At 45.2% G+C, this 14,697-nt stretch overlaps 1 protein-coding gene across 3 annotated transcripts in view; it reads right to left on the bottom strand.

Moving 5' to 3' along the window:
- ELMO2 (engulfment and cell motility 2) overlaps nucleotides 1-14,697 on the bottom strand; it is a 37,859-nt gene that overhangs the window by 14,171 nt on the left and 8,991 nt on the right. For 2 of the 3 annotated variants that reach the window (XM_044748072.2, XM_070486012.1), the window contains 9 exons: nucleotides 12,955-13,109; nucleotides 12,448-12,575; nucleotides 12,098-12,138; nucleotides 11,557-11,629; nucleotides 11,128-11,178; nucleotides 7,804-7,985; nucleotides 6,087-6,186; nucleotides 4,854-5,005; nucleotides 2,440-2,518 (listed from right to left, as the gene is read on the bottom strand). In XM_044748072.2, the coding sequence (XP_044604007.1) occupies nucleotides 2,440-2,518; nucleotides 4,854-5,005; nucleotides 6,087-6,186; nucleotides 7,804-7,985; nucleotides 11,128-11,178; nucleotides 11,557-11,629; nucleotides 12,098-12,138; nucleotides 12,448-12,525 (756 nt within the window). In that variant the 5' untranslated portion in view covers nucleotides 12,526-12,575; nucleotides 12,955-13,109. The remainder of the gene's footprint in view (nucleotides 1-2,439; nucleotides 2,519-4,853; nucleotides 5,006-6,086; nucleotides 6,187-7,803; nucleotides 7,986-11,127; nucleotides 11,179-11,556; nucleotides 11,630-12,097; nucleotides 12,139-12,447; nucleotides 12,576-12,954; nucleotides 13,110-14,697) is intronic. The other variant, XM_014859917.3, reaches the window with a different exon arrangement.

The raw sequence follows: 14,697 nt of genomic DNA on the forward strand, positions 1-14,697 counted from the left end.
TCAGAACCTTATTTTGACCATTCTTATGCAAATCTTCTAAAAATATATGCTATACATTTCTCTATTTCTGAAGAGACCATGGTGATTATAATTTAATCATCACTAAGGACTTGGCTTCATCAAAAGGAACCTCAGTTATTATTCCATGTTGTGACACCGTAATACCCTAAATAGCTACTGAATGTGAAGCTATTTTCCCCTAAACAAAATGGTCCCAGGTTACCATGCTTTCAATTTTTCTGACAGCTTTTCATAATTCTTCTGTCTCCTCCTTCCAATGTCAGCCATCGCTTCTTATAATGTTAATTAGTATGACTTCACTTTCTAAACTGCTGCCTTAATTTAATTTTATAGATAATTCTAAATCAATGGGCCTGAGGGAGCTGTCACACCTCTCCAATGGAGCAATATCCGTGAGTGCTGTCATTTTTCTCAGAGCTGAAAGGCCTTTCTCTCTCATTCTAGATTTCTAGACATATTACAAATGGCTGACACTGCCAGGAACATGAAGTTTTGCTTTGCGTTCCTTGAGCGCACACTGGCTGGCAGACGGGGAAGGTGGCCTGGAAACTTTGGTAGCTATAGGAGGTCGGCTTGAGATTAAACCTCGCTGTGGAAGCTCACAAAGTGGGTAATTGATAGTGGTCTGCTGCTGGAATATAAAGGACGTAGAGCAAAGCTTCCCTGTGGTGCTAGGGGAAGCACTCATCCTCTTTCAGAGCCTCGCGAGCTGACCTCTCTAAAGATCCCTCTAAGCAAGAAGCGAGGATCCAATTTCTTTCTGTCAATTCAACACCTTGTCAAATTCCTACAGCCCAGTAAACGTCCAAAAGGGCGTAGATTTACCTTCACTCTTTGCTACACCAAGCTGGAGGGCGATGCACTGTGCTATCATCTAGATGAAAGTCACAGGCTATTTCTGACTCTGATCTTCCCTGGCTGAACCACAGACCCACGTAAAGGCAACTGACAAAGGAAAGACGGGGCCACATTCCTTAGGGCAGGCGTCCCCTTACTCCTTTATGTGACTCTAATCTGCAGTACGTCCCCAAGTGTCCTGATGAATGACATTTACAGCACACCTTTCCCTGTTGGAGCTCCCTGAACACCTAGATCAGATCATGAGATTCTTGCCCAGCTCTGACCTCCCCACCTGGAAGAGAGCCAAGGCCCTCTCACATGGCGGTGCTACTTACAGTGACAGGCAGGTCTAGAGGATTAAGGTGCTTGTCCTGCCGCAGAAAGCAAAAAGCACAGAGAGAAGCAGATGGAAGAATGAGCTTTCAGCTTACATTCAAAACAGGACTACAAAGGAAGAGATTAACAGAGCAAAGCCATCCAAGAAAGACAAGGACAGACAGAACCACAGATGCTCCTGGTCCTCCCACTAGAATCTACCAAGAGCATGGTACACAATCCCATGTGAATTTCAAACTGCTGAGCCCATAGTATTGAGAGAGAACTAAAAAGTCTTTCTTTTGTACACCACTTGGGCTTTTACCAGAGAAAGCTAGAATGTTAGAGTTGGAAGGACCCTTACAGCTCATTTAATCTGGCCCGTTCATTTTACAGACAGAGACACTGAGACCTGGAGAGGCTAAAGCAGGTGCCCAGTCAGTGGCAGGAAAAGTCCTCAGCCCCAGGGCCCTGGACCCTCAGGCCAGTGCTTGTTCCACTGCCCAGAGGATTCCTCGTTTCCTCACTTGTACAACAGGGGTCTTGTTTTTTCTCTTGACATCCTTGTGAAGTAAACGAGGCAGATATTGTTGCTCCCCTATTACAGGTGAGGAAACTGAGGTTCAGAGAAGTAGAGCAATCTGCATAATGTCACACAGCTAAATAGTAGGGGAAGAAAGAAGTTTAGAACCTGGATCAGAAGATCATTATTCATGAAGCTTTGTGCTAAGTCCCTCCACTCTTGCTTCCTCAAGTAAGGATCTCATTTGTTTTGGTCTCCTCGGACTCCGCAGTGATGCCCAGAGGATCTCCTCTCCCTTCTTCTTCATCCTCTAACCCAGAGGTCGGCAAACTAAGGCCAAATTAGGCGTGTCACCGGTTTGTATAGAAAGTCTTATTGAAAGACCGCCACACCCATTTCTTTACCTACCATTGAGGCTGCTTTTGGCTACAACGGCAAGGTTGAACAGTTGCCACATAGACCATAAGGCCCACAAAGTGAAAAATATTTATTCTCTGTCCCTTTAGAGGAAAAAGTTTACAGGTCCCTGCTCTAACCCAAGGCCCAGCTGGTTTCCCTCCTAGCTCTTCCCTGGGTCTTTCTTAGCAAAGCCACTCTGATGGCTCTGACCACAGAGGAACAGGAGGAAGGACTCTGGGAAAACGGCTGGGTTTCTGCTCTCTGTACAGCGAAAGGTGGATAGGCAAGAATTCTTCTCTTGGAAGAGCCCAGACGAAAAATTTGAAAAGGCAGCCACAGACCTGTCGCTTGTCCTCAGGAGCCTTCAGAAAAAGTGCGTTAATCAGTGCAATGGCGTAGGTCTGAATCTCCTGGTTGGAGCTGTGTCAATGGAGAAAGAAGGCAGAGGGAGATTAGAAGACTGACCAGCAAGATGATGCTTAGAGATGGTTTAAAACAATCACTCGCAGATTGTAATCAAATAAATAATCTGGGGCTAAATCTCAAAAGCCTTACAAGTGGGCATCCTCCTTGACCCAGCAATTCCACTAATTTATACAAAGACAGTAATCGGATTGCTGCACAAGATGTACTGGCAAGGTGTTTCATTAAAGTACTAACAAAAAAAGAAAGAACAGTAAATAACCCAAATGTCCACATTAGCAACTCTGCTTATCTACATTAAAATCCTAAGCAGTCATTAGCACATTTTAGAATAAAGGTTCTTCACTTGGAATTCAGGGATGAGTTTAGAGTGTCTGTGAACCCTAGAAATGGTGCAGAAATTATTCCATGAGTTGGTTGACTATGTGTTATTTTTTCCAAGGAGGTGAGAATCCATAACTGTTACTGGATTTTCAAAGGCATCCGGGATGCAAAAAAGATTTAGAACTACCCTTTTAGAAGAATCTTCGACATGGGGAAATGTTCAAGATACATTATTCTGTAAAAAAGTCAAGGTATACATAGCATGTATAGAAAGATTCCAATTTTGTTAAAAACATGCATAGAGAAAAATACTGGCAGGATAGTCAATTTAATGTTAACAGTGGTTATGTCTGGAGGTGGGATAATAGGCAAATGATTTACTTTTTGTGCTTTCCTGTGTTTTCAAAGTCTTCAACTACAAACTTATTTTATTTTAAACAAACAAAATAACTACAACCATTCTCTGGAATCTTATAATCCTGGCACTTGATAAGACGTCTCCACTTGCCACGTTGTGGATGCATTCTACAGCTCTCTTTGCAGGCGGGCTAATGGACTTCCTGGTCAGGCAGGGGGGACCCTTGGAAGTCTAATGGAGGGCCCTAAGTGTCTCTCAGCCCAAACAGCAGGCGCATAATTTCTGGTCATGGCTATGGGTTGAAAGTATTCATAGACTGACCCCTAAGAAATGCCATGCTCTTCCACCATCCTTAGGGAGTCAACCGGATCCTTCCCAATTCAGAAACAAAGAAACAGAGGTAAGTCTGAGGTCAGGTAAATCATAATTCTCTATCTGGACTTTATAATGGTGCCCTCACTTCAATCAACCTTTTTGGCTTTTTGTGTGTGAAAACAGGCTGAAGAATTCCTTAGAAGCGACAAGGAGAAATCAGAGCTGCAAATCTCCTTGTGCTTTCTTTTTACTTGGATTAGTGGGGAGGTACAGGTTGGGAGCACAGCTGAGTAAAGACAAGGCTGCTATAAACAACCAAATCTGGGAGTTATGGCTTCCGCTGGAACTGGCAGGGCATCCTGCAGGCATTCTGCCAGCGTCCAACTCGCTAGAAGGGAGCAAGAGTCAGAAAGGAATAGCAGGATCACCACCCTGGTTCTGGGAAGTCCAGTCCCTTGAAATTGTACAGAATGATTGAAAGCGAAGTAAAAAGAATGGAGAGGATAGGAACAGTGCTCCAAAGGGTTCATCTTTCTTCTGGTTTTGTTTATCATGTGGAAAAATGTTTTACGATGTGACAAGCTTCTTAAAAAACAAACAAAAGCAAAAAACTCCTGAATTTATTGAATAGCTATCCTGTACTGGCCACCGTGCTAGACCTTTTATCTCCTTTGATCCTAACAAGTCTGAGAGGTGGGGATGATTAACCCCAGTCTAGAGATGAGGAAACTGAGGCCAGAAGAGACTAGGCAACTTGCTGAAGGCGGAGACCCAGTATGCAGTAGGGCCTGGATTTGAACTGATATCCTGAACTCACGCCCTATACAATACTCCTTGCTACCCTCCACAGCATACTGTTAGTTCAGAAAGTGTTCATTCAACAAATAGTAATTGAGAGTCTACTTAAATCAAAGCAGGGGATACAAAACTGATTGGTCCCTGTTCTCACAGAGCTCAAAGTTTAAAATGGGACATGGATAATAAAAATACAGTATTTTATATAAATATAATTATCGAAGGTACAGAGACTACTTAAGCCATAGAAGAGAAAGCATCTAATTCTGTCTGGTACCATGGCGGTACAGGAACATTGGGAAAAACTTCACCTTATCCTAAGAGGAGAGGAGAGTTACAGAGGATTTTAAGCAGGAGCATGACTTGATCAGGTCTGAATTATGGAAGGAATTCTAGCAGGTGCGAGGAAGAGGTGATGAATGAATGAACAGCAGACCAGCAGCTTGGAATATAAGCAAAGCAGAAGTAGGATGGAAAGAGAGCAAGAGGGGAGAAGAGGACAGACAGGGAAGGGAGGCTGGGGCAGAGTCTCTTACTCACACCTGGAGGTGAGAGATGAGCTGTCCCACGGTGATTTCCTCCGCTATCTTCTGGTACAAACTCTGGCTGTTCAAGACCATGCTCTCCAGGATGGCCAGGGACCTCTGAAGGATTGACACATCCACCATGGGCTGGCTCACGTACCCTGCAATCTGAAGTCAGGGAGGGGCAAATCAGTTAGGAAGCTCAGGGCCCACGGCTCAGGGCTGGATGGCTTAGGTTTCTGATGCTAGTCCATGAAGGTGCTCCCCTCTTAGCCAGGCTGCCCACATTTGGACTGTTGTCCCTAGGAGGACAGTGGTGTGTGCCAGAGATTCCCTAGGTGTGGATAACTCAAGTTCAAATTACAGTATCCAGTGAGCTGTGTTTCCTTAAAAATCTAAGGGCTTAATCCTTTGTTTTCAAAATAACGGTTCAGGTGTGAAAAAGCTGAGTGCAGACAGCAGAGGATCTTCCTGATATGGGATCTCATTTCATCTCCATGTACTCTTCTCCTGACATAGACTTTGTCCCTATACACATGTAGAATAGCAGAGACTTGGAGAGACAGAACGGACCTCGAAGTCGTGGAATCTGATCTCTCTTTTTGATTCCCATTTTAATACCCTTGGCACATGGTCATTCCATTTCACTTTCACCAAATAGCCCCAGCATTGGGAAGTTCCCAAGGTCCCAAGCCAATGATAGGTGTATAATTCTAGGTCAGTGGATATATAAAGCCACATTGGTTTTAGTTTGGTTTTCTGAACTGACACTACCCCTTCTTGTAGAAGAAAGGAGGGAAAAACCAGAAAGATCCCTCCCACCCACTGAGTTCAATCTGACAATGCAGACACGCTGCCTTGCAGAACTGTAAATAGAAGGCAGACTCGCAAATATGAGGCAAATGAAATGAACGTTTTTTATCCAAAGAGAAGGGAGAGCTCAGGAAGCACACCAGAGACGTAGGGATGGCACTGGTTGACTGGCTGTGTGATCCCAAGTCTCATGACAATCCAATTCCACTTTGGCCAGATTCAGCTCTGAGAGCCCACTTCCACCTTCTCAGTATAGGCCCCGAGAGTGTCACAAAGTAAATCTTTCAGAAGCCACAGGATGACCAGAGCTTGAGGATGAAAAATCTGGCCTCAGGGGATACAAAGCTGACTCTCACTATATTGCCTGCATTGCCCCTTAAGCCGAGAGAACAAATGGCGACTGAAGGAGAGAGAGGCGGATCACTGGAGACCTCACCTGCTTAATGAAGGTGATTGAAACCATGTCCCAGGAGACAATGCCATGGTCCATGAGCTCTAAGAAGGCAGTCAGGGTGAATGCCAGCATCTCACTGTAGCTGAGACACGTGCAAAACACACACAAAATAATACAAAGATTCAGAACCAGGGAACACAGGTATGAAGGCAGCCACAATAGGGATGGATTTCGACATAAGCACCACATGAGAATCAGTCGACACAACTGTGAGTAAACATCTGCAAACACACCTAGCCAGACGTGGAGCAGATTCTGTCCAGGTGTCTGTCATTAGAAAAAAAGGCTGCTGGGTGATGAGGCCTTCCTTCTCCGTATCACCTCATCTCAGAGAAAGAGAATCACTCATCCATTTCCCAAGAACAAAAAAGATATCAGACCTTTGTCAAACCGCAGCACTTGGTGGGGAACCTAAGGGAGCCTATGTCCCATGTTCACCTTTAGGCCAAAAGGCAGCAGAGTGCCGGACAGAGAGCACAAACTTTGGACACGAGTTCAGTTCCTGCTCAACTATTTACAAACTGTGCAAATTTTATCTTTTCAAACTTCAATATCTTCCTCTGTAAAGTCAAGTTAATCTTATAGTGTTAACCTCACAGGGTTGTGGTGAGGGCAAGAGGACAATGTATGCAAAGCCCTTAGCACACCGCTGACAGAGAATAAGGATTCAAGGGTTTTCCCTCTTCTCTTTAGACATTTAATCCTTTATACATCTGTGCAGCACTCTATAATCAACAATTGATATTCCCACTTACAAAGCATGTTCAGATCCATTCTCATTAATAATACTCCTCATGACAATACAACAAGGAGGGTATAATCCCTATTTTAAAGAGGAGGAAACCAAGGCCAGTGTAATCCTGTACTCTGGGAAGACTGCAGAACTCCCAGGTCAGTGCTGATGTCAGCCAAAGGCTTCAGGATTTCAGTGCAAGTGGAAAGTCTGAGACTAAAAACAAATATTCTTGATTTGTTGCTCAGTTTGGCGGAAAACTTCAATAACTGATCCAGCAACTGAAAGATCTCTGACTCCCTCTCTGCCAGCTTAGGCTCCACAGGCTTAGAAGGCAAACTAAATATCTGTTTATTCACTGCTGATCACAACAAGGCAGTTTCCCTCCACATTCATCTTAACACTGGAGTTCGTAAAGATGTTCGTGGTGTATTGGAAAGTTCTGGATCTCCTTCTCCCTGTGAAAATGGGTGGTAGGGAGATGGTGAACGGGTTGGGGGAACCCAGGGTAAACACAGAGGAAGGCCTGTGTGTGTGTGTGTGTGTGTGTGTGTGTGTCTGTGTGTGGAGTGGGGAGGTGACTGGAGAGGGAAGGAGGCAGGGGGTGGTTAAGAAGAGACAGACACCTGTTCTAGTCGATAACGGACAGTCTGCTCCATCAGGCCAATCATTTTCCATAAATTAACAGGGCTGTCGTGAACTGACTTCTCTCTTCCTGACTTTTATAGCCCCTATTTTCACTACTGTTTTGTACTGTCACTTAATTTGTGAGAGCCCAACTAGACTACAAGATTTAGGACCACAATAGTGAATTATATCCCTCTGTGTGGACCCTAGTGCTTGGCACCCTGCTCTGTATGCAGAGGTGTTCAATCCACTCATTTGACTCAATGGAAATAAGAACAGGATGCCCTGCGGAGTGTAGTCAATCTCTAAAACCCCAAACAAGACCTCAGTAATACTCACTGCGACAAGAGCTTGGTTCCACTTTCCACAAGCCGAGTCAGCACAATGATGCCATCCATGTTGATGAACTCAGTGGCAAAGGTCACATCAGCAGAGAGCTTGGCCAGCTCCTTCATGGCATCCAGCCGGGTCTCCATGTTGGATGACTGGGTCCTCTCCATCAGCTGGCGTGCGGCCCGGGACTATGAGACCAGGGACAAGATATACGCCATCTGCTCCTTGCGGCAGGTTACCGCTCTGTGAAGAGCTCACAGGGGCCTTTCTGTGCACGTCCACACCCGAGGCAGAACTAGTTTTTCACGCTGCTTAGGACTTGCTAAATAAATCCTTACTGGATTAATCAGGGAATTACCAGTAAGCCAAGACCAATCTGTAGTTATCTGCGTCCTTGCTGTACCACTCTGGGCTATGGACAAAAAAATTCCCACAGAGCGAATACAAAAGCGATGTGAGAGATGGCAGTCCACTAACTATGGCAAGTCACAGAGAAATAGATATTGGCTCAATATAGGAAGTTTTTCTATGAATTAAAGCTGGCAGATGGTAGAAAAGATCTCTTAAAGTAATGAGCTCTTGATCACTGGAAGTAATCAAGGAGAATCTGGACAACTATCTATCAAAGATGCTATAGAAGGGATTCTTGCATTTAAGGTCCCTTTCAATCCAAAAATGTGCTAAGTCTAACAATTTTTTTTTAACTTTCTCTCAAAGTCCTTATCATTGTTCCTCAAAGTGACAGTCCTGGGGAAACTTTAAGAAGATCAAGGAGGCAGAAGCAGCTAATTTCAAAATCCTTTTGAAAATGATGTCTGGTGACAAAGCCTCGCAGCCTATGAGCCTTTCCTAGCAAATGGCTTGCCTCCTTTCTGCAAGATACAGCTACAATCCCTTCTCCGGAGTTCATGGATCTTTCCTTTTGCTGAACTTACCTTTATAGTCAGTGCCTCACAATTTATGGTTTCATCATTCTCTATTTTTTGTGTGTTAATTTAATGTTCTAGGTTAGAAGGGAAGAGTCTTGAGAGCAAAAACGCCATGTTCTTTATTTTTTCTTAGAGAGCTAAGCAAGTGCCTGGAGCCCAATTCCTGCTGCTGGCCAAGGGGTCAGGCCTGCTCCTCTCTCATGCCGTTTACTATTATAAAGATGGCCTTTTAACAGTACGCTGCTCTCAGTGATACAGAAACCCTCCAAAATCTCCACGGTGGAGAAAATGTGCGCCGTGCGAAAAGGTCACAGGATAAAACAATTTGAAGAGCACTGGTCTGCATCACACTTAGAAACTTCCAACTCCAAATGTTAATTTTCCTCCTGAGACAGCATTTCTCAGCTGCTGCCTCCCGCTCCAGAGAGATGTGCTTCTGGGAAAGTCAACCACGCTGTGTAAAACATCTGTAAAATGCTTCAGCACTTCCATAAAAGTGAGTAACTCCCAGACTGCCAGATTAACTCAGCAGAGCTCGGGGACGGAAATCAAGTCCTTAAGGTGAAAAGAGTTCAGGAGGAGAGAGGCAAGCAGAAGAACGCGACGGTAGGAATACTGGCCTGGAGGCAGACAGACCTGGGTTTGAGAACCAGACTGGCCACGTTTTTAGCTGTGTGCCAAGTGGCGAGTTATTTAACCTCTCTACGTCTCCATTTTCTTGTCTGTAAAATGGGACCATCAAGAGCGCCCACTTCTTTGGGTGTCTGTCAGGATTACATGATACAATATATGCAAAGGATCTGGCAAAATACAGCTGTGTAGTAAAGGCCAGCCATCATTCCTCCATACATCCCTTCCTCTCAGATGAACCGGTCTCTCGGCTTGCCAAGACAACAGGTGCCGTCACACCCTTAATTTTCTGGCCACACCCTTAATTTTCTGGCTGCCCTTCTGCAAACATACCCAAGCTCCCCCATATCAGATCGTCCTCCTGCAGGCTGAGCAGTCAGGGTGATTCCCTCCACCTGGGTTTCAGGTTCCTCCTGTCCTGACCCAGGAAGGTCCTGTTCCATTGATTACTCCTCTTTCCTGCACCATCAACCCTTCTCTCTTCCATCTTAACATATTTTCAAGGACACACAAAAAATTGCACCAGAGTCAACAAGTGTGAAGGGTCGGAGGAGGAGGGGAACTGGGTAGATGAGGGATGGGAGTGGGGGGGGCCTTCTCTATATCTTCGCCAAACTTTTGGATTTTTATAACACATGAATGCTTTACCTTTTTTTAAAAACCAAGTCTTTTCAACTCCACATCCCCAAGTCACCACCTTCTCCATCTACTTCCTTTTATAACCCACCTTCTTGACCATGTGTAACTTGAGGGCCTCAATTTTTCACCTCTCTTTCGCTCAAGCCACTGCAATCTGCCTTGTCACCCAACCATGCTGCTGAAATAGTTTTCACGAAGATCACCTCGCAGGTCAACAGACAGCTCTTCTGTTCTCAGTTTCTCTCTGCTCACTGCAGACCACACCTTCCCCCATCCTGACACTCTCCCTGCCCCCAGCTCCTGAGCCATTTCACGCTCCTCGCTTTCTTTCTACCCTCTGGTCGCTTCCTTAGTGACCTTTCAGGGCTGCTCCTGCAGAAATCAGGGGATCATCCTGGACTCTCCCCTCTCCTTCCACAGCCAGCTCATCACCATATTCGTCAAGTTTACCTCTGACTACTTTTCATGCCCATCCTTTCGTCTCCATTGCCATTTACCTTCATGGGCTGTTAACACTCCTCATTAGTTTCCTAAAGATTCCTCCTACCACCAACCTTCCTTTTTTTAGCCCATCTTCCACATTGTCACTAAAGTGATCTTTCTAGAATACAAATCTAAACATAATGCACCTTCCTGCTTAAAATCCTTCAATGTCCGCACATTCCCAACTAGATAAAAAGTCCAAACCCATAAGCAGGCCAACTGGGAACCTTCAATTTCTGGCCTCTCACTGACGGCTACAGGCCCTCAGCATCCAGCACTCCTGCCTCCCTCAAACAAGGCACACTGCTCTGCTTGGAATACTCTTCATTTTCTTCTCGCATCAGCTAATTCTTGCTTATCCTTCAACATCTGAGCTATATGTCTCCTTCTGTGGAAAGTCTTTCTGGGGATCCTCATGCTGAGTTAGGCAGTCCCTTTTCTGAGTTCCTATGGCTCCCTAGGCAACTTTCTGGCAAGACCCTTGAGAGAGGCTTTACATTGTATTTGTTTACTCCCAACTACGCTGTGAGAGCAAAGATTGACTTTTTAATCTCCATAGTCTTAGTTTCTAGAACAGAGTCTGGCCCATGATAGATGTTCATATATGTTAGCTAAATAAATAAATTCCTAAGGAAAGCAGAACACCTACCGGGGAGATAGCCAGCTGTAAGATTGTCCCATTCTTAATGTCACTGCGAGTCTGGGAAGCAAAGAGAAAAAAGAGTAACCAAGATAAAATATTAAAATTGTGGAAGCAAGCTGAATCAACAAGAACTTTTTGTTATTTTTAAAGTAGGTGTAACTGAGACTCTTCAGTCAGGCCCTCTTCTCCTGCTTGTTTCTTGGCAAGAACTTCTAAGATCCTCTTCGAGAGCTCTGGGCTCTCAGGAAGTAAAAGCCACGGTTTTCCAGGCCCTAGAGGAGAACCAGGGCTGGCACTCCCTAACCTGTCCAGGACGCAGCTCTTTCCCCAGTAAATGGAAGGTACCCGAATGCAAGCAAGGCAAATAGGGCCGTCTCCTTGGACGGTTCACTTCACAGCAAGGTCTGTAGTGATCCTGCTTCTCGCTGCACTAACCTGTTCAGTGATGTACAGCTGGGGACCATCTGCATAACGGAGGGTGTAATACTCCGGGTTTGGCAATGACCACCTATGTAAGAGAAAAACAGAACAGCCAATTTGACCATTCCTCTGGGCCTGTCTGTTAGCTTCAAATAAAATAATTTTCAATAGAGTTGCTCAAGGTGTGGCCTGTTTGGAGGGCAGGGATAAAAAAAACCCCAAAGGTTTAGGTTGAGATGTTCCAAAAATAACCTCCTCAACCTTTCGTAAAGAGTAGCACCACAAAAGGTAGTAGAGACAATGGAGCATGGGTCTCAGATGCTGCCTCAGGACCTCAGGCAGGGCATTATGGGACTTAAAGAAAGAACTAAAGATCCGTAGGAGGTGTTAGGAACATCCTCCTCAGCTATACTTCCTTCATAAGACAACGATCCACAAAAGCCCCATACTGGGGACCCGACTAATGAGATCCGTCAGCAGAATTCCTTTCAAGTCTGGTGGTGTTCCTTTAGTCTTTAACTTGCCATTGTCCAAAATGAAGGCAGTTTCAACTTACCCATCACAAACTTCTTTGATAATGGATGCCAGGGGCCGTTTCTGAAAGAGAGAGAGAGAGATCCCTCACCAGCAACCAGATCCTACTCTTGCCAAGGTTCTGACAAGAGGGGCTGCCAAGCAGGGTCAACCAGGGGCCTGAGCATGGACTTCTTCTCCGATCACTTTTCTTCAAGAGGAAGCCTCTCCCAAGACATGGTGACCGACCTCCCACAGTGTGGGACAGGCCTCAGCTTCCCCATTGCTAGTTCTTACTCCTGATGCCAATGGTCCTCATCCCTAACACATCCTCTGCCATGCACTTCCCAGAGCCTTCTTCGTGCATCACTGCTTCTCATTTCCGGAACTTACCTGGTCAATTTCAAGGAGCTGAGCATTAGCACCTGGCCACTCAATGGCCACTTTGACGATGTCTGATGGCGGTGGCATCGTTCCCAATGGGCCCTACTTCTCCAAGAAACACACACAGCCACAGCCACCTGGGAAGAAAGAATCAGAAAGAAGGAAAAAGTCAGAGTTTGCCTTCATTTTTCACTCTTGTTAGAAATTTGGAGAATCGGAAGACAGCATCCAAAGTAACATATGGAACGACTTGGTTGGAATTTTTCTAGATCACACCACAACCTCTCCTTGGGCTTTTTGTCTTTTTAGATTAAATCAGCAAGTAGAAATGGGACAAACCTATCTATTAACTGCAGATCAGCCAGCAGCCAGATAGGCCGATGTGACACTTCAGTTTAAGGGTCAGGAGGGCTCTATGGTAGAAGAGTGTATTTACTGCAAATTCTTGTCTTGGGAACTTGAGAGGGAGAAGCATACGCCCTGAGACAGATAAGAATAGACACAGCCTTTTCTTACTTGAGCGGTTGGCTGAAGGAGTCAGCCTACTTCTGTTCTTCAGTCATCCTAGGAAGATCCCAGTGTCAGCAGGGTCTGGCCACATGCTCTCTTGCCTCCTCCCTACTTACTGCTGCCACTCCTTCCCCCTCAAAGGACACAGTGTGGAGCCTCCTCTGTGTGGGATGACGCAGAGTTCAGAAAACGGGGAAGAGAACTGGGACAGGAAATGCTATTTTAGTTGCTACTGCCAAGGGCAAGGGCTGCTGCGAGCCCATGGAGGGAGGTGAGGATACCCTCACACAAAGGCCCCTCTATAGGAGGACACGGCTTTGGAAGTACCTCTGACTCCCTCCCCCACTTCTCTCCAAAATAAAGGAAAATAAATCATTTTGAAGGAGTCTGGAAGATGGGCCCATGTGACCAGTATCCTAGGCAACTCTGTTAGCTTAGTGGTATTCCAAGCAGTAGCGAAAGCATTCTCTCTCCACGGTCTGATGAAGGGAAGTCACTCAACTGATGGATTATTTCCATGCATATTTACGCTCCTTGCCTACAGGTCCAGGAGAAGCTTCTCTCTTAATGAAAAAGACCTTCCTCCTGTATCATCCAGGTTTAGCCACTAGCCCGCAATTCACGCTTCACTAATGGAGCCTGCCCGCCTCTCCTAGAGTACGCAGCATAGCTGTTGCTGGGCAGTTATTCATGCATGCTATCGATTTTTCAGCCCAAACACAGATATCAGTTCTCACAGCCTTGTGAGTATAAACCTCTTTGGTGAAAGGGGTAGAAGTCCCTCCCCCCACAAACCCACAGGTCTCAGAAGGTCTTTAAATGACTGTTTCCTGATCAGGGTGGGCTGCTTCAGAAGTCAACTGTCTAAAACACCAGCATTTCCAGAAGATGACAATGTAAAAGAGATGGCTTTCAAAGAGCTTTTACTTATTTTGTTGAGGCCTCTCAGCAGCCTTATGAAGTAGGCAGAATACGATTATTACCTCCATTTGAAGATGACACAACTGAAGCTGAGAGTTTGGTTAAGTTGCCCAAGATCACCCAGCTAATAAGTGGTAAAGGGGACAGAACGTGGTGCTGACTTTGGCCAGTGCTCTCCCCTTCTCCCCTAGGCTAGCCTGAATTTCTGTTCACTAAAACTAAATCAAGCCTCAAGGGACTGAAGTGGGCTGGCCTCATGGCCCTTAAAGCTTCCACAACTTCCGCAGCTCCAAGCAGAGTTTTTCATGTGTAATTTTTATGTGCCTGGACACACAACCAACCTCTGAAAAGAAACTGGCCCCATCAGAATAATTCCTGGTTGAAGTGTTCTGCTCCAGTGACACAGCAAGTCAGGGGTGGTACCCTGAATCTCAGGATGCCCAGGGCAGGCATCCTTATCCTTATCAGTAAATTTGCCTTAATTAGGAGGTATGACTGCAGAGTTGTAAGATCATTTTTAAAAACTGAGATATAATTTACATACAATAAATACATACATCTTACGTGTGTGTGTGTATATATATATATATATATATATATAAATATATATTTAAACACATCCCCTTGTAACCACCACCCAAAACAAGACTTTGAACATTTTGATCACCCCAGAAAATTCCCTCCTACCTCCTTCCAGTCAATCCCCCATCTCCCAGCCCTCCAAGAGGCAACTTCTGATCTCCATCTCCATACGTTAGTTTTGCCTGTTTTTGTACTTTATATACATGGAACTGAACAGTACGGCTATTTAGACCACTTGTTATTTAG

Source organism: Equus asinus, chromosome 15 (assembly GCF_041296235.1).
Source record: "Equus asinus isolate D_3611 breed Donkey chromosome 15, EquAss-T2T_v2, whole genome shotgun sequence".
NCBI lineage: Eukaryota > Metazoa > Chordata > Mammalia > Perissodactyla > Equidae > Equus > Equus asinus.